At 43.9% G+C, this 22,123-nt stretch overlaps 1 protein-coding gene across 1 annotated transcript; it reads left to right on the forward strand.

Moving 5' to 3' along the window:
- Positions 1–2,018: 2,018 nt before the first annotated feature.
- LMO4 (LIM domain only 4) lies at positions 2,019–17,312 on the forward strand. Its single transcript, XM_074832430.1, has 5 exons — positions 2,019–2,359; positions 4,669–4,907; positions 11,836–11,932; positions 12,290–12,445; positions 16,552–17,312. Exons 2-5 carry the CDS (start codon positions 4,672–4,674, stop codon positions 16,558–16,560), a joined length of 498 nt encoding a protein of 165 aa, XP_074688531.1. The 5' UTR covers positions 2,019–2,359; positions 4,669–4,671; the 3' UTR covers positions 16,561–17,312.
- The last annotated feature ends 4,811 nt before the right edge of the window (positions 17,313–22,123 follow it).

The following is a 22,123-nucleotide window of genomic DNA, read 5'->3' on the forward strand; positions in this document are numbered from 1 at the left end:
GGTGGCGATGTGGTTCAAGTACACCTGGGCTGTGCTGCCCGAGGCCACGCTCACCGGCCGGCCTGTCGTCGGGCAGCCGGCCCTGTCGTCTGGCAGCCGGCCCTATCGTCGGGCAGCCGGCCTGCCGAGCCGCACCGACACACTCCTTCGTAAGGAAGCGCTCCCGGCCCAAGTGCCGCAAACCTGTGCGGGTCCTTCGCCCCCACGTCACCCGTCAGCGGGACGGGTCTAAGGTACTTTTGTTGCCTCGGACGCCGGAGGGGTGGTGGGCGCACGCCAACTCGTAATTCCGTCATGCTGCTATCGCTAAGCGTTAATTTGACGGCAGCAATTAACCGGGCCCTCTGCCGGGGCACGGGTCAGCGCTGGCCCGGGCGCGCACGTGGCCGCGCGTGGCGGCAGTTGCAGCATCGCCCGACCCGCCCGTCCCACTGGCTGCTGCTTACGTCAGCAGGCTGGAATCGAGAAACTCCTATGATGAAGTTTTTATCTTCTTTTGCTGGTCCTGGAAATGTACAATTGATCTGACTCGCAGCCCGCTTGGTGAAGCACGTTTGTGTGACTGGGGCGTGCGCATGCCCTGTGCCAGACAATACCAGGCAAGGACGTGCCCCAGCAGTTGGGTTAAGCCCCGGCACTTGCAGGAGTAGCTGATCACGGGGGTAACTCCTGCTAATTATGGTGCATTTACAGACTTTCATTATTTCGAGGGTCTTTTTTACCTATACGGTGCTGCACTTAGGCCTCAAAAATGTGCAATTAACACGCAGAGGTTTTTTTTTCCAATTCTCAGTGTCCTTGTTAAATATTACTTCTGATTTGCTATCATCCTTGGGCTTCTTCCCCAGAAACACAGTTTTCTCAATCCACAAGCCGTGCAGCTAACTGCCAGCCGGTTGCGGCAGTTTAACGCTTTTGAAGCTTTACAGGGTGCTATAACGGCGGGCCCCATCCGTCCCCAAGCACCGCTTCCCGACGGTTTCCCCGGGGGAGTTTTTTACAGGTCGGCGGCCCGACGCGGTCCCCTCCACCCGAGGGCCGAGCCGGGCGCGTCCCCGCCGGCCTCCTCCCCGCCTCAGCGCGGGACCCGAGCGCCAGCCCGCCCCACGGACGGGGGTGCGCGGCCCCGGGAACAGGGCGAGGCCGCAGGCACTGGGGGGGTGGCGCGGACCGGCTCCCGCCGCCGCGGGGCCGCAGCTCCCCTCAGCGCCCGCCGCCCCGGCCGCGGCGGCGGGGGGAAGCGCCCAGCACCCGGGCAGGGCTCCGGCGGACGCCGCCGGCTGGGCGGAGCGGGCCCGTCCCCAGCGGCGGCCGGCCGGGGGCAGCCGGGACGGCCCTCGCCGCCCAAGTTTCTCAACTGGTGGCCGGGAGCGGGGCGGGGCGGGCGGCGCCCTAACGGCCGCGCGCGTGCCTCGCCTCAGCGCCCGGGCGGGCGGCGCGGCCGCCGCTGCCCACCTGACTCCCTCCTTCCTCTCCATTCCCCTCCTCCTCCTCCTCCTCACCCCCTCCCTTTCTCGCCTTTTTTTTTTTTTTTTTCCTCCCCTTTCACTCATTCCTTTGTCTTCTCGGGGATTGGCAGGTTTTATTATTCCGCCTGAACAAGCCGGGGGCGGATTGGCTGCGGCGGGCTGACGGCGGAGCCGAGCCGGAGTGTAGTTGGGATTCTGCTCTGTCAGTAACACATGTGTGAGGGGCAGCGGGAGCACACGCACACGGACACACACACACACACACGCGCGCGCGCGCAGGGACACGGACACGCACTCACACACACACACACCCCGCGCGCTCGCGCAGGCGGAGCGGCCTCCTCCCGCGTCCTGCCCGCACCGCCGCCGCAGGATCCCCGGCAGCAGCTCCCCCGGCAGCAGCTCCGCGCCCGGCCCCTCGCAAACTCGCCAGCGCTCGCCCTCTCCTCGGAGGCGCTTCGGCGGGCCGCGGCCGGCCGGCTCCGCGCCGCGGGAGGCTCGGCAGCCGCCACAGCCCAGAGAAGGGGGCGGAGGTGGGGGGGGCGGGGGGGGAAGCGGTACAAAGTGAAGCCACATTGCCAAACTTACCCGGCGATTGCAGCAGCGAGCGGCGGCGGCGCCCTGCGTGTGCAGCTCAGCGGCAGGGACTGAGCTCTGCAGCTCCCCTCCCGGGAAGCGGGAGCTGGAGGAAGGACCCAGGCAGACGCCTCTCATAGAAATATCTATATTTTTCCAGCCTGGGCTGCCCCTTACCGGGCGGGGGGCTCCCTCCAGCGCTCCCGAGAGCCAGAGCGAGGGCGAGCGCTGTGTTTGTTTCTTTGCAAGGAGACCGCCTCAGGCACCCCGAGCGACGTTGCTCCCCGGCCTTTTGCAATATAGAGGGGAAGCAGGTAAGAAGTGCCGGCCGTTACCCTTCTCTCCCCGCGTACGCGTGTGCGGTTGCATGCCCGCGCCCCCTGCGCCGCCGCCGTCCCGCGCTGCCCGCCGCGGCCGAGGGGCGCGGAGCGGGGCGCCGCGGGCGCGGGGGGAGCCGCGGGCCCCGGGCATTGTCGCGGCCCCCGCGTACAAAGCCTGGCGGCAGCGGCCGCTCGGGGAGGCTTTCCTTCCCCCCCCTTCCCAGCTGCCGCCGGGAAAGGGCTCTGCCTGCCTCGGCTGTGAATGGAGGGGACGGGGGGGGGGGGGCAGGGGCACCCGCTTCCCCCGTAGTAAACACTATTCTGAAACAGTGGCAGAAAAGATCAAAGTGAGCTCTCTATTTCTCTCCTCTCCAATTCCCTTCCTGCCCCCCACACGGTCTTTTGTTTCAATCCAGGAGAAATCCGGTGAATCACCTAATTAAAACCAAGACATGAATTAAGCATCCATTTTTGTACTACAAATTGCCAGCTCTCCGCTTGTCCCTCCCTTGGTCTCCATTAAAAAAACACCAGAGACGCTGTTAAAAGGGGGGGTTATTTTGCCTCTAGCTTCCAGCTCTGCTTTCTATTTCACTGACTCCTATCCCAGGACCTAAATTGCTTGGCTGTGTAATTACTAGAGTAAGCCTATTTAAGTTAAAAGCTTTTTTCCCCCCAACTCTAAATGAAACTTGATGAGGGCCCGTCCTTAGTTATCAAGGGAGTCACTTTCTGGTCAGTCCTCTTGATTCATCTTTTTAGATTTAATCAGCATTAAGGTATTGCTTGTCCTTAAGAGCTTTAGCTTAATGGGGTTACTGGATGGTTTTCTCAGTGTAACGTTTCCCATTTTATATTTATATATATTTGCCTTCGACAAAGACGGGCTAAGGTGGTGGCATGGAGTCTTTTTCTTTCTTTTAAGAAACCCGAAGTGATTTAAAGCGTAGGGAAACGGTTTAAAGACTCGGAGCAGGAAATGCAGATTCATTTAGGCTGTAGCTGGAAACTGTAACAAAAGGCAATTCCTTGAACAAATGCATCAGAAATCAATTTACATAAAGGTATATGATGCGTTCGGATAAATGCAATGCTAATGGCTTTTAGAGTGGTTTTCTTTCCAAAGTCTCGGGGTTTTTGTTACAGCTTAATTGGTGCAGTTCTTCTGGTTTATTGTGCGGTCACTGGACATACCTCCAGGTACTCTTTCTGAGGAAATGTGTGTTTAAAATCGGCCTCAGTTCTCCTCCTCCTGGAGCCGAGTTGGGCCAGTGGCAGGAAAAGTTCGTCCTCGCTGCTCTGGAGGTATCAGTCTGAAGGTCCTTAGCAGATAGCCAGATGCCTCGGCATGAGCACGTACGGCTTACAAAGGACAAAGACAAAACATGCTGCTTAATTGGCAGTAAATAACTTGATCTTTTTATAGTATAAGTGACTAGAGGAACACCGGGAGTTTATTGGACTCTGGATTGAAGGCAACAAATTAATCGGTTTAGAGTAAGCTTTATGAATTGATTCCTATATTATCTCTCGGTTGTCCTGCTTGCATAAAGCATTTATTAGAAAGTGAAAAATGCCCTCAGTAGCAGTTTTGGGGGCGGCCAGAGTAACTCCAGCCAGAGTGGTGCACTTCATTATGCTGCTGCTTTCCTATGGTCGGTAAACTTTTTTTTTTTTTTTGAGTAGCAAAGCTTGAGCATTTAAACTGCTGATCAAGGGCAGATTAGTGAGACAAAAGTTGAGTATGTTTGTGTAGGAAGTTAACAGGCGTCCTAAAGTTCAATGATCTATTATTCGGGCCAGTGTCCTCAGTCTGGAGTGTTTTCTCTGGGTGTTTTTATGTCTCCAAAATAAAACAAAACAAAAAATCCCGAGCTCTGGACGGCCGGTCCCGAGCCCCTCGCTACCGCCCCGAGCCCGCGGAGCCTCTCCTAGACTGAAAAACCAGTTTCACAACTTTTTTTTTCTTCACTCTTCACACACTTTTTTTTTTTTTTTTTTTTTTTTCCATAAGCAAAACAAACCCCGGGACTGTTCCTGACTTGTGAGCTGCAGCTGCACAAGCCCGGAGTGGGGCGGGGGGTGGCCGGGACGGCGGGGCGCGCTCCCTCTGCCCCCCACGCCCACCGGTCCCCGCCAGCTGCGCGGCCGCGGGCCTGCCCGCTGCCCCCCCGCACCCCCCCGGCCCGGCGGTGCCCCTGGGAGCGGCGCTGGCCGCGCCGCGGGCGAAGCGGGGAGGCGGGCGGGGTGTGCTGCCGGCCCGGCCCCGACCCTGACCCGGCTCGGTCCCTCTCTCCGCGCAGGCCATGGTGAACCCCGGCGGCAGCTCGCAGCCGCCCCCGGTGACGGCGGGCTCCCTCTCGTGGAAGAGGTGCGCCGGCTGCGGGGGGAAGATCGCCGACCGCTTCCTGCTCTACGCCATGGACAGCTACTGGCACAGCCGCTGCCTCAAGTGCTCCTGCTGCCAGGCCCAGCTGGGGGACATCGGCACCTCCTGCTACACCAAGAGCGGCATGATCCTCTGCAGAAACGACTACATCAGGTGAGGCGGCGGCCGGGCTGGCGGGGACCACTTTCCCCCTCCCTCCCTGCCTTTCTTCCCCCTCTTTTTTTTTTCCTTTTTCCCCCCCTTTATTTCTGGCGGTGTGGGTGCCCGCGGGGCGGAGGGGGGGGGGCTGGCCCCGGATCGCTCCTTCGTGAGGAGCGGGGAGACGTGCGGGTGCGGATGTTAGCGCCTAGCCCAGGGCGCAGTGGCGACTGCCAAGTGGAGGGAAGAGTTGGGGGGGGCGGAACGACGACTGTAACTTTAAAGTGGTTTGTCAGCACAAAACAAGTCCTAACTAAAAATAAACAGCAATCAGAGAGGCTAAATTAATCTGCTTTGTTGTAGTGTTGAAGGAGAAGTGTGCATATCTGAACGGTAAATGTTAAAATGGTAGGGCTTAAATAAGGCTGTGGCAGAGGTGCTAAATAATGAAATGCCTGCCTTTAGTATCTGATTAATTATGATATTTACATAAGCACCTTTAAACTCCTTTGAGTGGAAACAGAATGACTCATTCTCTGTTCTCCTTGTGAAAGAGCTGATTAACCGTCAGTTGGAGGGCCACCGATTCTACTTATAGCCCAAAACAGTGGTATAGTGTTTGTCTTCGCATTGTTACAGAGAAGCTTTGAACCGACATTTTTCTTAACTTCCAGTATAGAAAATGCAGGGTGTAGGAGAGGAGGGATATACTCTTGCCCTTTATTTCTTATCTCTTCCTTTTTTGAAGCTGTTTGCTTTAAATGCCACAGATTTGGGTAGGGGGAACTAAGCCTTATTAATCTCGCATCTGTTGGGGTACAGTAAGATTACGCAGAGTATCCCTTCCAACGAGTTTCCAATATAATTAATAGAAAGAATTCCTGAGGTCAGGTGCCCGTACGATCTTTTCAGGTGAACTCAAGCTACTTAAACTCATTAATTTAAAAGGAGGCATTTTGAAGGATTACACATTTAATTTGAGTAAATGGTTTGATAGACTGATGCACATGAATGCTTCAAGGAGGTGTTCTATTTCAACATTCAGTAATTAAAAAAAAAAAAAGCCCCATATCTTCCCGCTATAACAGAAATGCTTAGTTAAAACAAACTGTGTTTTGTTTAGATGCTTCTGACTTCTCATTTACAGTAAATGTCAAGAATTAACCCAGGTTTTTCCTTCTCCCTGATGGCCAAAAAGTTCTACTTTTTTTCTTCCTTTCTGGGGGAAAAAAAAAAAAGAGCATGTTAGAAGTTTGCTTATGTTGTAAAACTTGACTTCTATTTGAGCAGATCAGGACTGTACTGAATGTGTGTGTATGCATGGAGACCTCCTTAGTCTAAAAGGATGGAGTTAAGACTTGGTTACTCTGATAGTGCAGCCTCTGTCCTGATACATGGCTGCATCTTCGGTCAGTTCAGTAGAAGAAACACAGCCCTTGGTATCTTTGAGGAATCGGAGCCTCAGCTTCGCTAGTTTTGGGGGTTATTTTTAGAGAGAAATGCTAGAAAATCAGCACATGGGGGGGGCTTTAATGGTGGTTTTTGGTCATCATCCTAAGCGACAAGCCTAAGCCTAGCAGAATTGTAATTAAATAGAGCAGAACAGTGTTAGGGAAAGAGTCTCGTTTGAAGTGGAAAAATTGACACTACTGTTAAGATGCACTGAATAGTACAGATTCATCACTCGACCAACACCATCAAACAAACCCTCATGTCTGATTACTACTAATTAAAAAGAGAAGATGCGTCCACTGTATCCCAGAGGCAAGTTCAGGCAAGCTTATCGCAGTCCTCTGGTTTTGTGTTGCCAAAAATTAATACTCGTTTATTTTAATGTAGGCGATTATGAATAGGATGCTTTATCAGATGAGGGTTTTGAATTGATCTCCTTGTTCTATCGCCTGACTTCTCTTTAGATCTGTGTAATTTGACTTGCAAAAATAACTCTGACAGATGCTTGCTGAAACTTGAACTGGACACCGTACGCTCAAGGTGGGGTAGGACGGCCTGGCCCTGCCGGGGCTGAGTTAACTTGGAGCTTTCCCGCTGGAAATGGACTTCGCAGGCTTCCTTGTGGGTCGCGCTGGCATGAGCGCGGCCCTTGCCCTTGTCTTGCTTGAAATGGCCTCGTGTGTTTGTGGAGGCGATGCCACCCGTTTGGCAGCGAGTCTCCCTGGGTCTGCCATCCATCCTCCCCCATCTTCGTTTTCTGTAGGGCTTTTGCGGAGGCACATTCCCTTCCCCGGGGAAGAGCCACGGGGACAGGTCTGAGCTGGGGACAGGGCACACTAGGCACGACTGACAAAATGAGGAAGAGGATTGATCGGCCCGGCAGGCGCCAGGTGAAAGGGACCTGACTCCTTCGGGCCAAGACCACGGGGCCGTGTCTTAATGAGCTTTCTAACCGTCTGAGGTCGTATGTGTGTTTTTGTTGTTGTTTAAACAACACAACACTCCCCTCTCCCTCCCTCCCTCCCTTCCCCCCCCCCCCCCCCCCCCCCCAACCCGACAACAAATTAGCCGTAGAGCTCCAGCAGCAGCTTTCATTGAAAGCCAAGGTTCCTGGGAAAGGAGAGGGAGGCGAAAACCCCAGCGCCTTCCCCTCCCTCCCCACGGCGAGCAGCGCGCTGGCGGGGCGGGGAGCGGAGCGGCGCGGCGCGCAGCCCTCCCAACCTTAAGATGCCAGATAAAGCAGCAGCGTGGCAGCGAATCCGCACAATTAAAAGCTTTAATTAGTGTCTCCTCCATTTTCTCTTAGTTCTGATAGGTTTTATCTAATGAGATCTGGTCCCTGGCTTAGATCTGCTCGGAATGACGTGTCCGAAATGAATGAGAGCCGCGTCGCAAACAAAACATTTAATTAACAAAATTGGCCTCTAAGAGAGAGCAGGGAGGGGTGGGGAAGGGGAAGGGGGGGCGGCTGCCCGGGCGCGTCTTAAAGGGGCAGCGCCCGCCGCCCCTCCCCTCCGCGAGCGCCCGCTCCTCGCCGCGCGGCGTGGGCGCAGCCCGCCCGGCCCCTTCCGCGGGGGGGTGCGTGGGGCCGCGCCGGACCCGGCCGCGGGGCGCCTCGCCCGGCCGCAGCCGCAGTGTGCGCCGCGCCGCGCAGGGAGGAGGGAGGGAGGGAGGGAGGGGGCCGCCCGGCAGCGAGTTCATTTCCCTGGTAATCAGCGGCAAGCTGCTATATTCAGGGAATGCTGTCCCTTTAATTGAACAGGCTAGGTAATTAAATGGCACTTTTCCAATAGGACGTGCTAGGTAAATCTAATAGTTGGTTATTTAATATCACTTTGAAGTCTGCCCACTCAAGCACAATGACAGCACAGGAGCATGTGAACTATTAGCTAGGAAAAAAAAAAACCCAGGATCTCAAAAATTAATTAAATCGCATGCAATTTAGGGGGAACGTTTATCTTGATTTGTCATAACAGAATTAATTCAAGGCCTCCAATTCACTTGGGGGCAGATCTGTTACTCTGAATTAACCAAGCGTAATTTGGCTGTTTTTTTTTTTTTTTTTTTTTTTTTTTCCTTCCCCTTCTCTAATGCAGCACTTGCCATTATGCACAGCCCCCCTTTTAAGTATCAATAGCTTCTGGTGCTTTTAAGGTGCTTGGTCTCTAGTTATTCTGAAGTACCTTTAATGGACTTGGCTCCAGGCGTAATTTCTGTGTTGCCTTTCTTTGTTACATTTAATATAGCTGGTGCGGAATTTAGATTAAATATAGGGAATGTACAGAAACACCAATCGCTTCTGGATCAGTAGGTCTGGATGTGCATTTCTCTTTGCTAGGTCTTGGATATAAATTTGTGGGCAGAAATGTGCACTGTGTTGTACAAGAATCGGAGCACTTAAATCTGTCTCCACAATTTTGGAAACAACCGGAACCTTATTTTATTAGTATAAGTTGCTAAAGATGTGTTTCTGCTGATACTGAATTTTGAGCAGCAGGATGGGAAGCTGGGCTGAAAAGATTTCTTGGTGCCTTCATTCCCACTCTTGTGAAAGTTCGGAGGAAAAAAACCCAAAACCAAACCAAAAAACCCAGGAGCATTTGTGTGTTTGGGGGTGTGGAATGCTGTGTTGGAACCACACAGTAGTTAATTTAAGGTGGCTCAGTAAAATGCTGCTAAGAGTAGAAGAGCTGCCTTGTCCGTATAGGGAACCTCTTGATGTTTGTGATTGATTGCATTGCCCAAATGTTGAAATATTAATGACCTTCTTGGACTGAGGACCCAAAGAGGAAACTGAAACCAATTCTGTCATCACAATTAAAGAGTCCCCTGGCTTTAATTAGCCTGACCTGGGGTATCTCTACCCATTGCTGCAGTTAAAGAGAAAAGAGCCCATTAAAGTCCAGTCTGAGACCGATAGCTACTTAATTGAGCACCTAAAGCCTCAAGCCTTTTAAATCAAATACTGTCCTGGACAGTCCCCTTGGTTAGATAATTAGCTCTCCAGCCTCTCAGAAACCCATGTGAAACAACTTTTTCACCAAAGAATAGTTACTGTGGAAGACTTCCTTTACTGGTATGGAGAAATAACATTTTTTTTAAAGATAAAACCTTTCCTCTGTCAATGGTATTACAGAAAAAAACATTCATAACAGTAGAGAAGGAAAAATAAGTTTAATTTTCCTGGTAAATAATACAAAGCGGCGGAAAGGTGTTTGGACTTTGCAAGTAATTTTTAGGAATTTTAGCAGAAGATTCAGCTGAAGTGGCTTCCCAAACCAGAATTGTTCTGGGAACGTGCTTAGGGAAAACCTAAGATGTGTGGAAAGCCTCTGGATTAGTTTGACTCCATTTATTAGAATTCACAGACATTCAAGGTGTACAACCACTTCTAGTCAGAGAGAGTTGTATAACAAATGAACGCTTAATGAAGACGAGGAGTGCAATGAGATCAGTGTTCCGAAAGCTGTGGTTTTGGTTGGGTAGTGCGGTTGTGCGGCAGGTTGCGAGACACCGCTCTCCAGGTTCGGGTTCTCCTGGCCAAGGAACATTGGTCTCTTCATCTTTGCCTTTCTCTTTCCACCCTACCCAGCAAAGCCCTCACCGCCACCCCTCTACCCTAGATTTTTGGATCTTTGCTCTAGAAATGTAACAGTGCCTTGCTGCGTCCTCTTGCAATGCTTCCTGTGCACCTTTTCTATGTGCCAACTTCATTACTCGTAACAATGGAGGAAGAAAAATGCATATCGTAAAGCTTTGGAAGTAACCTCAATACATCATGTAACTTCTCGGAACTGGTCCTGATTTAGAAGATGCCCTAATAATGGACCCTTAGTTTCCAGACAGTTTAGTCCCTTTGGCTGGAGGTCCTGACAATGTATTAGTTCAGCTTTCCCTTTGTAACCACTGTGATTCTGCAAGAACGTGTCAATGTGTCGTGGATCTCAGACTAATTAGTTTTGAAATGGAGTTTTGATTGAACTCTTCAAATCGATGCTGCTGCAAAATTTGTTTCTCAGCTTCCTATTAAAAGCCATCTTAAGGGGCAGTTTTACTACTCTCTCTGTCGTTCAGTCGATACATTTAATAACAACTTACAGGCTATTTTCAATAAAGTGGCGACAGCAAATTAGTAGTTTGAACATGACAAGCCTCCTCTGCAAGCTCAGATTCTGAAAATTCAAAGCAATTATTTTTATACAGAGGCACACTGCAATCATTCAGATTACGGGTATTCTGTTGTAATGCGTCTCCTAGGTTGACACAAACAGAATTTTATGACTTTATTTGGACAGGAAGGAGATGCAAATATTAATATTTATTATGACACCAATACGCTAATTTGTAAATCCTATTACTATGTTTTACATCGTGCAGAAAAGTGGGTCTGTGACCCTGCCAGCTAGTTCAGTTTCCTTTTTTACTGTGGAATGATTGTGGTAGTCTTTATAAATATTTGTGTATATTAGAGACGCGCACAAAAGCAAATAAAGGTTTTCTAATTCTAGCTAACGCAGCCTGTAAGAGTAGAACTCAATAATCATCATTGTATTATATTTTGAATCGATGCGTTGTGCCTTTAAATGGATTTGAAGAATTATGTATATATTTTTCTTCACCACTCTTCTGCCTATTTCCCCCCTCCCCCCACTGCGTGTGCCCCCCCCCAATGGCAGATGTTGTGGTCTCATTTGATTGCATAGGAAAACTGCAGTGATACAGCAAACACCCAGAGAGATATGATGACAAATGGGTCCAGATCCCGGTAAATTACTTTCTGCTCAAATCGAAATTTCATTCAGTTTGTTGCTAGCAGAGATGAAGTAATCTAAATTGTGGACTCAGGAGCAGATAGAGGGAAGTTGGAGCAAGCATTTCATTATCAAGAGAGAGAGAAGGTTAGGATGAAAGAGATGAGCAGAGGCAAATCTAAAGTGTTGACACCATGATTGAAAAGGTTAACCCATACACATTATATATCAACCTGGATAGCAGAGAGTTTCTAATGGAAACTCTGCACTGATGGAGGTTTACTGGAGTTTCAATACACTGAGCATGATGTCTTCTTAGATATACAATCAAATCCTCTTAACCCTTTTGATGACTCATATCTCAAGATATGATTAAAGTACAAAAGAGTTCTTCATATAATTTCAAGGACACAATGCATTTAAACTCCAGTCATGAATTGTATCTTTTTTTTATGATGAACCCAGTAATCTGATAAAATGTGTGTAGTACAGAATTGTTTGTGTTTCTAGAGGTGTAAGTCAATATTTCTGATTAAATCCTGTGTAACCACATCCAAGGTAGGGTGAAGCTACCAGTTGTTACACAAAAATGCACTTTTTCATATTATGACACGTAAGCAAGTTGGAAGACGGGGGTCAGAAGTCTAAAACAGTTGTGTAATAAACCATTGCAGTGATGCGCAAAAATGCTTAGAGCCTCCTGTGTATTAAATTATTCATGATCATCACCTCTGTTTCAGGTTATTTGGAAATAGTGGTGCTTGCAGTGCCTGTGGACAGTCCATTCCTGCTAGTGAGCTGGTCATGAGGGCACAGGGCAACGTCTATCATCTTAAGGTGAGGGGGTTTATTCTATGTGGTTTTTTTTTAGTAGCTGATTAGTACTGCTGTGCTTCTTTAGTATAAAATCTGCATCTGCTTATGAATGAAATGCAAAGCAATAACTAGAAATACGAGTATATATTATAAAACTTCCCTCAGTGTGTAGCTTTGTTCCCTCGTAATCGGTAAAACTATACTTGAGTTATGTACTGCGTAGTCCCAACAGGTAAGACTAATGCCATATTTGGAGATACTAGAAACCGAGCAGCTCCATATCTCAACTGTACTTGCAGTCTCTGAAGTGTAATTTTCAAACCTGCAGCATACTTAATTTGTGCTGTAGTTTCACTTGCTGTCTCTTTCCTTTTTCAGTGTTTTACATGCTCTACCTGCCGGAATCGCCTGGTCCCCGGAGATCGGTTTCACTACATCAATGGCAGTTTATTTTGTGAACATGATAGACCTACAGCTCTCATCAATGGCCATTTGAATTCACTTCAGAGTAATCCACTACTGCCAGACCAGAAGGTGAATACTCAACAATTACTAATAAGCTTTATTAGAGCTAAATGAAGATCAATTTCTTTTCGTTCTAATAGTGGACATTCCCCACCCCTGCAAGGAGACCTTTAAGTAACTGAACTTACTTTAAATAACTTAGGCATGGGGTATGGGGAGAAAATACTAACCTTTTAAATATGACATATAGGGTGAGTCAGTTTATTTTGGTTTGGGCACGTGCATCTGTACAGTTGTTGAACTCCTTATGTGTAAAGCGAAATGGAGAGCATACATTAATATAAACTCTTAACAAAGAGAAGTATTTTATTTTATAATCTTGAAATTAAGGGCTACAAGAGAGCAGGTTGCTGTGGGAGGAAAATTAGATTCTTTAATATGGAAATAAATGTCTTGTGAATAGAAGGTTCCTGAACTAAACCGATGTATTTCACTTTAATATTAAGGTTTTAGTCGAGGAAGCATGCTGGGGTACTCTTTCAGAAGTATTTTCTTGTCTGTTTTGTATGTCATAACTCAGATTTAAAAACCAAAGTGCTATTTTCTTATCGCTCCATAACACTAATAGCTCAACTAGAGATTGTATATCTCTGTGGTTGATAGCTCTTGGTTTCTAGCTAAATGAGTAAATAATGACTGTACAAGTCGTATAGTGAAGAAGAAAAAAAAAATATTTCTGATCAACAGTTGTCCTGTAACTCTGAAACTAGATAGTTTTAGATCTATTTTAATCTCCTTAATAAGTCCTAAAGCTATGCAAGTGAGTGCATTTTGATAACTGCTGTGCCTAATTTGTAACAATTACTGTCAACCTTGAGTTAAGAGACTGTTCATTCCACCCTGGTCCAGAAAAGAGTGAATGTATGACTCTTGCACATAATTTTATTCACATCATATTTCATACTGATTATGTATTGATGACATTGATTCATTTACTCTTTACAGCGCCACTTGCATGGATATTAAATCTTATTGACCACAGATGAATTTTAATTTCAGATTGGTGATAGATTTTTCCATCAGCTCTGATAGTATATTTGACTTTTTCATCATTAACCCAGGCAATCACACAGCACTGAGTTATTGCAATGAAACAAAAAGTGCACACTTCAGTTGGTAATTCTTTATAGATTTACAATAGGAACTTCATTAATGTCTGTAAGGATCACAAAAAATAACATTTATCTGCAAATAGGAATTTGGAAGATTAAAAAAGTCTGGGACAAATGCTAGGCTGATCTATTCTGTAATGTACAGAATATTTTTTTTAGCGCTTTTAGTTAGCGGAGAAGTATGTCCAAGAAAACACAAACTGGTTTTTAATTTCCATTGGTTTTTTTGTTGTATTGCTACATTTCAATATCTGTGTTTGCCTTTTTTTCTGTGCATAAATTTACTGATTAATTTTAAGTATTCTTTCAAGTCTTATACAGTGAATGTAATTACATCAAAATAAAACATGGACCTTTTTTATTTACTTAATTTGTCAATCGAGGTGATGAGAGAGTTGAGTACAAAAGTCCTATATAGTTAGGCAGAACAAAGATAATTAAGATTGGAGGAGAATGTGCAGCCTCTTCTCAAGGAAGTACAAATACAGTTAAAGATTCATAGATTTATACTGTTGTGAATTTTAATGAAACAAATCCGTAATACAGACTAGCTAGCAGTGAATCTGTTAAATGAATATTTGTAGGTATCCCATTTCAAAATATAGGTAAAACCATTCATCTTTATACACTGCAGTAAAAGGTTTACCATTCTGAGAGAGTGGTTTATCCACTTGTCTTCTACGAATGTAAAGTTTAATGTAACTTCAAATAGGTGTCTAAATTGTCATTTAGTTTTATCAGTTTCTTACTATGCCTTAGCAAAACATAAAAATGATTTAGTTGCAATAAAAGCAGTAGACATGATGAGGAACATAGAACATGGAAAAGAGAAGTAAAATTGGACTGGGCTTGCAGAGCTCACAACTGTAGACACCTGGTAGAAGCTAAATGCAGAGAAAATAGTGAGAACAGGTTTTTATTAGTTCCTGTCACCGACTGTTAACTGCATTGCTAACTGCAATGATGAGGCAGATGAAGAGGTATTAGGGAGAAGACTGTTGGGGAGAGATTATAGTTTTGGAGGTTTTTTCTTTCTAATATCATCTCTCTAGAAAATGGTGTAAAGTGGAATTGCAGAGCACCTGAACCCCAGAAAACTGAAATATAGTTGAGGAGACAAGTTAGTAATTCATAGATTTGTCAGGTTTCTGGAGTTTTGGAAGCTACGGGGGCAGATGTCAAGAGTCATGTTTTGTATGCTGGCTTTTTAACAGTCTAAAGATGTTTACATCAGAGATGTTTTCCAGAAACCTGTGTTTTAGGGCCACTAGGTAAAAATGTTCTTCCTCTATGACAGAGCTGGCTGTAAGAGATACTTTTTACTAAACATTAAAGATCAGTCTCCAGGTTATTCTACCACTAGAGATTATAGAATATTCACAGGATTTTGTATTAAATTGAAGAGATTGAGACATACTCCCAGCATTAAACCATGTTTTTGCTGCGTATGTGAAGGTGACAGTTATGAATTCACTACTGTTTTAATAGAGTTTACAGGTTAATACCTATTGGTGATTGGTGCAGGCAGAAAGGGTTGCATGACCTAACTTTGTTTAAAAACTTGCTCTTCTTTTTAAGGAGGCAAATGTACTTGAGCTATTCCTGCCTTTTGCCTCCCTGAGGCAATTCACACATGCAAATTATAACTTCCCATCCCTTGCTATGTAGTTTGAAAAAAAAACCTGTTCAGAGAAAACTCGGTACTGCTTGCTGGCAGAATGCAAACTCTTAGTTTGTGCCGTTTCATTTGAAGGGGCTGTATTGGCAAGAATTCTCTGTGGTTTTTTGGTAGTGGTAGTATTCCTGTAGTATTTGTTTGCAACAGTATTACCACCCACTGAAAGTGTACGTTTTCTACCGGTTAGCAACGTTTGTAGCAAACGCTTGTCTTCAGCTTCTATACTTTTAAATAAAGTATGAGATAGATTACGTCTCTCAGAGAAGATCTTAAAAATCTTCTAGTTTACATATCACTCAACAATTCCCTTGTAGTTACATAATTGGTGTTGTCTGTGTCCATAGTAGAAGATATTTGATGCTCATTTATTAAATATGCTTGCTGGCTGCTCCCTAATCTTTGTTCTGGACAGACAAATTACCTTTCTCACACTGAGCTTCAGCTCTGGGGAATTAAACCTCCAAGCCTCTACTACTTTAATTAGCTTGAAAGTGGGGGGTTGCAGTTACTAATAGACCTCAGGCTTTTAGTAACTTAGAGAAAGGGTGAAAAAAAGAACTTCCTGGGAAGCGCAAAATGTCATTTAAAAACCATAAAAATCTAATATATATTATTTCATTTTGGTAATTGCAAACAGATTGTATTTGAAGACTATGGATGATCATTTCTATTTTATCCATGAAAGTTTAGATTTTTATTGAGTTAGACACTTTTAATTATCACAATTCATTAACACCAGTGTGAAAGCACATGTTTGACTTCATATATTAAAATGTTTATGTAACATTAACTAACACACCAGATGAGGAATTTTAAATGGGGGGGGGGGGGGAATCCTGAAATATCTATATTTAGCTCTTGTGCAATGCAGCATATTAACCAAAGTTGCCTTGGGAGGATATTGGCTGTACTTCTTATTTGCTTTACACACTATTTCTTCCAATTATAAGATCATATTACTAGCTTCTTCAAAGGCATGGCATAATGTTTCTTCCCTTTTAAAAGGGGCCCAGAAAAAACACCTTATTCACTGTACAATTTGTTACCAGAAAGTGCGCTTATTTATTGTTGTCTCTTTTTTTTTTTTCTTCCCTGTCTGCTCTTTTTAGTAGTGAAACTGCGGAAAATGTTTGCTTTTTGCTATTTGAAGTTGAAACGTTAGCAGTATGAATAGATAGTGTAGAAAGCCTTAATCAAGTCACAGTTGGAAAGTAATCTAATAAAAAAGAGATTAGTGAAAAAGGAAAAGACAAAAGCAGTCATGTTGTAGTTTCCTATCTCAAATTTAGTATTCTAGCTAAGATACCCATTTTTATTTCTTACAGGTCTGCTAAAAGGTCAGAGTAATGCAGAATGCGTGCCTTCATCTCAAATTTTGTTCATCACAGATGGATCCCATGTCTCCAAGTAGACAAGTCACCTTTGTAGCTAGCATCAATGCCAGCTCCATACCATTGCACCTTCTTTATTCTTGATTGCCCTTCCCACATTTATTGGTGTATTAAAATGACTGAATATGAGCATTAAGGACTCCATGAACCTGGGCTAATGGGAGACTGTAGAGAAAATGAAAAAAGATCCACCGGAGGACATCTTGGGGAGGGGGGGCGGGTGGGGAAGATGACTAATGAAGCTAATTAAAAGAAGCATTGAAATCTGCTTTCTACCCTCATTAACAATTAGCAGGGCACTGGCCAGTTTGTACCCTGTGTTTTACCTTAACAACATTCTATTTGCTCTTTGTATATTTAAGTGTTGTAAGGAAATGTGTTTCAATCAAACTGAACATGAGATAAAGATGTGGCTTTTGTGATATTCTATCACAAACACTTTTATTGTATCTCTGTAAAATACAATGTATGTATGCATGTAAGTGTTTTTGTCCTAATGTTGCTACTTCCCATGGCAAAAAAAAAAAAAAAGAAAAAAAAAAGAAAAAAAAGTCAGGCTCATAGCAGCTACTGTGTAGAAATTTTCACCTACTTCTAATTTGCTGAATGAAGAAAAATCTTTTATTTGTGATATTTTCAGAGACATTTGCTCTAGTATGGTGTATTTAAATAATAAAAAAGTAAAACAAACAACACTGAATTGAGTATGGGTTTTAGAAGCTTTGCTTTTTTTAAAAAAACCGACCTCCATTCCTAGACTATATCTTACATAGTCATTACCTTAATTGTCAATTACCTTTAAAACTAGCTTTTTGGTTTGGATGGTTTTTTTTGTTTTATGCCAGTAAAGAATCTGTTAAACTACTTAACTGTGTTACTCTTGGCAAGGATACAGAGCACTACTTCAAAATTATCTTTTATTTTTCATTGAGATTCTTAATTCTGGTAACAGCAAGTATATTATAATTCATATTGCAGTGAATTACGGTACGCACATAGGTATTGTGGTCTCTCTCTTTCTATCCAGCTCCTTTCTGCAAAATCATCTGTGTTAAGGGTGTGCATATGTCTGTGAGCGTGCAAGCGTGAGAGTGTGTGTATATACCAAAAGAAGTCAGAGAATAATAAAATAAAAAACAACAAAAGGTCTGTACCTCATGCTGAGCACTAGAATTGAGTATTCATAAAAAGAAATACAATAGCTATTCTGATCTGAACAACATAAAGTTGTGTTTGCTGGGGTAAGAGACTAACTTTTCAACACTGATAATGTTAAGGAAAGAAAAACAGGTTTCCTGGGCTATTTCTGAGAACTAACTGATCTCAAATATGATCTGTTCTCTCAAAGCAAATAAACAAGAAAATACAGCCCCCCCCCCCCTCCCCACCAAGCAACAAAGCCTCCTCTAAACTTAGAAAAGGAGCAACTTCATTTAGTGGGTTTTTCCTATCAGCTGCTCGGTGGTGGAGCTATGCAGAATAATTTTGAGAAAAAATTCTGACTTTCCATGTTTGTAGGAAGAATACTAACATGAATCTATGGTTGTGTATTGTATGACTTCAGTCAGGAAACTGCAAGCACCTAGAATATGCCTCTGCCGCAATTAATAAGAAATCAATATTAACAACTACTCTACTTTTATAGGAGACTAATATATTTGAAATACATCATGATTATGTTTTCTTCTTTAATTCTGTTTTTGAGAAGGTGTTCACTGTTCAGCGTGCTTGGTTACGAAGTGAGCTTGACTTATTTTTGTTGTGATGCCGATACACAAAAAGCTGATTTATAGATTTGTCTGTCTAAACAACCAACAGCAGATTTTTTTTTTCAGATTCTACTTCTTGACCTCTAGTATATTGGAGGTCTGCTGAATTTCTTCTTTTAACACTTCAGTGCTTGAGGAAAAATAGGACTGTGGCAGAGAAACGAAAATGTCGTACAGTATCAGGCAGTAAAGACAAAAGAATACTTGCATAACATATAAAGCATAAAATGACTGAAGCTACGTATGACTTTTTAATTAAATGCATTTACATATTTAAAAAATAAGTTTCTAAGCTTTTTGATCTGGCATTAAAGTCTTTAGGTAGAGTCCTGCAAATTGTGCTGCTTTGAAAAGACACTTGAAGTCATATGAATACAGAATTCAAGTATTAGTGAGACTGTAGACATCCTTTTTATACTCTTTCAGTATAAGCACTCAAGGTACAGTGTTTAAATCTAACGTACAGATTTTTGGTTGTCCAATATAACCTAGAAGTGCTAAGAAGATAGCTAATAACTTCTAGTAAGTAATGTAGTATAGCATTTAGTGATGTAGAGGTTGAAGTTCATTAACGGCTTTAAATAAACTATTATATGACTCGTTTGTAAAGCACAGCTACCTATTTAATAGCTTACTTTAAAAGCATTTCTTAAGTTGCAGACCTATAAGATTACAAATGTCACTCATGTTAGCATAATCCACATGCAAGTGATGAAGCCTTTGCTTTGATGTGCTAAATTGGAGGAGGACTAATGGAGCTATGAATATACAATAGAACATATTTAAGTAGTATTCTTGCTTTAGGTAAAACACTTTCTTGAAACCAGAGGCATTTCAGACAATAAAACAGGCTCTAATGGGGATGGTAGGTGTGGATAGAAGGCTACTGGAAACACTTAGCTTTGTCCTTATGTGAAAAATCACTTTTTTAGGAGGTCTGTAAGAAAAAACATGTACTTGTTCACCTTTTATCATATGCATTTGCTACACTGAGGCTGAAATACACCCTCTGCATTTAGTGCTGCTGAAAAGTCATACAAATAATCATTCAGTAAGAGCTTCCTTCACTTTCAAAAATGAATGCTGTTAAAAAAAAATCAAAGGAAATATTACTAATCTGAAATCATCCTTGTGAACCTGGATAAAATGCTCTGTCTATATTGCATCTAAACGTCTCAATCATATAAATTGTCACTCTTATTAATGAAACAATTTTGTAAAAAGATTGCCCTCTAAATGGGTTTAATGTTTTTACCTATCCAGCTGTCTAGTTATGAGATTTACGCATCCTGGCAGGCAGTGGGACATTAAGCCTTTCCAAACCGAATTCTGTTTGCAACAAGATACTGTCTTTTCAGCCCTACATGATTTATCTTTAAATATTTTAACAGGTTATGCAGTATCTTATGAAATATAAAATGAGAATGTCTTACCAAAATGAAGCCTATGAAATTAAGTCACATCTTTAGAATATTAACACACTGAGTTTGTCTCCCTTTTTCCCTGCTAGTTAACACTGATAAAATTTGCATCATCTAATTTTAGGGTAAATAAAAAAAAAATTAACCACATACTGGCATAATATGACTTTGTAGTACCATCAGGCATTTCAAAAGATTTTAATTTATTTTTTTTTATCAAATTCTTTGACTGGTAGTTATACGTCAAGTATGAGGCTTTTTGCAAGGATCTATGTTCTGAACAGCTCTATTAAAATAACAAAACGGAGATGGTAACATTTATGTATATATATATTTTTAAGTATTATATTTCTTCAGTGTGAAATTATGTGTTCCAGGTCTGATTTCACTGCTTGAGCCTTCTGTACATGAAGTACCAGATAACCATTGTTGCTGCTTTTTACTTATAGTGCCAGGTGTATGCCTATTGTCAGTCCAGCTAAGCCACAGAAGAGCTTATTGCAATTAAATAGCAATTTGTTTCTATGAAACTGCAATTAAAGTATTACTGATCAGCCATTTTAGATTGGCAGTGCTTTGACTGCATGTTAAACAGTGAGCAGCTCTAGATTTATTCTGCAGTCTGAGCTGCGAGTAACAGTGAAGTGTAACATGCTCACCTATGTCCCTTGTCAAGTTGAAAGTATGAGTCCTCCGTGAAGCACTCTGATCTCATCATGAACATGCTGAGAGCAATGACAAGTCAGGGCTGATCTCTGTAAGTTGAACTTGCAACTTACAGGACCCGAAGTTATTACTGTTTTCTGTTCCTGTATAAGCAGGGATGTGTATGCTTCCTACAGGGGATGTTTTCAACTTCAGATTGATTCTGTTGAGAATGGACTGCAAGTTGTGGGCCGCAAGCCAATAACGTACTGCAGGTCCTGACTTGTTAGAGCTGTGTAAACAGGGCTACTATATCTCCTTAATCACAACTAATAAAAGACTAGAAGAAAGCAATCAATTACCTTATAAGTTTTGTTGGTTTTTTTTTTTTTAATAAAAAGCAGAAGTTTATCTGACATGACTATTATTTTTACACTTGTACAATAGATGAGACAGTTTAAAGCAATCCGATCGGCTTACCTGCGCGTGCCCAGGGTTTGCTGGTGACTGTTTGCCCGTGACATTCCTGGGAAGCCACAGTGCTCCTGTCCCCAAGCCTGGCAGAACCTGCCAGCCACTGTCTTGAGTCCCCTGCCAAGCTTGTAGCCATTTGTGGTTGACTTGAAATCTGAAATGTAAATTTTTGGTGCAAATTAAAAACTTGTTTGTAAGAACTCACTGAGGAATTAACTTTGTAGTGGTAATTATATTTCTTAATTATCACCATATATTTTAACAAAGTCTGAGTGAGACATGTTAAGTTCAGTTCCTGCATTTTTGCACAGTGGAGGCTGTAGACATCCTCGTTCCTTCGCCAGAGGGGATGACATCACACCTGTGGCATGCATGAGATAAGCGTTGCTTCATTTAGAAACAGGTTGGTGTCTCTCAGAGATGTTCCCTAGGGGGGGTGAAATGGCTTGGGTCCTAGGCCTGAAGTGTGACCCAGTAGGGTAGAGGAGAGCAAAGTGCTGCATCAGGTGCTAAACAGGTGACACGAGGGCCGGTGTGTGCTGGCTGAGCAGCCATACGTGCCCAGTGTGTGCAGGCTCTTGGTCCCTGGCAAATGGCAGGTAAAACGCCTGTGCTTAAACCTCAGCGAAAATGGCCCAGCTGACAGTAATTCATTCACCCTCAGTATATGGTCATAAGCCTGAGCCCAAGGCCTGAAAAAAAGTCCTGTTTACTGGAGACAAGACACGACTGTGTTGAGGATTTTTTTTTTTTTTTTTCCCTTTCTCTGTGGGTACTTTTTAACAAGTCAGGTTCTGTTGTTGTGTTTCTTTTAACAGTAGTTCTAGCATTAAGCTCACAGAAATGTTTTTGGCATGCAGGAGGCTACACAGTTCAAGGGGGAGGCGCTAGGAGCCAAGACTATAGCTGGGGATGTAAGCCTTAGTCCTGCCTGGTGGCTCATGTTGCTTTTTTTGCCCCTGTTCACCTCTAGCATGTCCACTGCAGGGCAAGCAAGGGCCTGGCACCACAAGGGCTGGATTTTTTTTGTTTTTCTAATGAGGCCTCTCAGTGCTACTGTATTAAAAGTAGTAAAGTGCAGAATTTTAGTGACTGGAAAGGCTTGTGCAGGCCATACCATGGTGTGTTTAGCCAGGTCAGAAAAGATCTGACTCTACTGTGGATTCAAAAAAGGTGACACTGTTACAATCTTTTTTT

This window comes from Strix aluco, chromosome 8 (genome assembly GCF_031877795.1).
Source record: "Strix aluco isolate bStrAlu1 chromosome 8, bStrAlu1.hap1, whole genome shotgun sequence".
Lineage (NCBI taxonomy): Eukaryota > Metazoa > Chordata > Aves > Strigiformes > Strigidae > Strix > Strix aluco.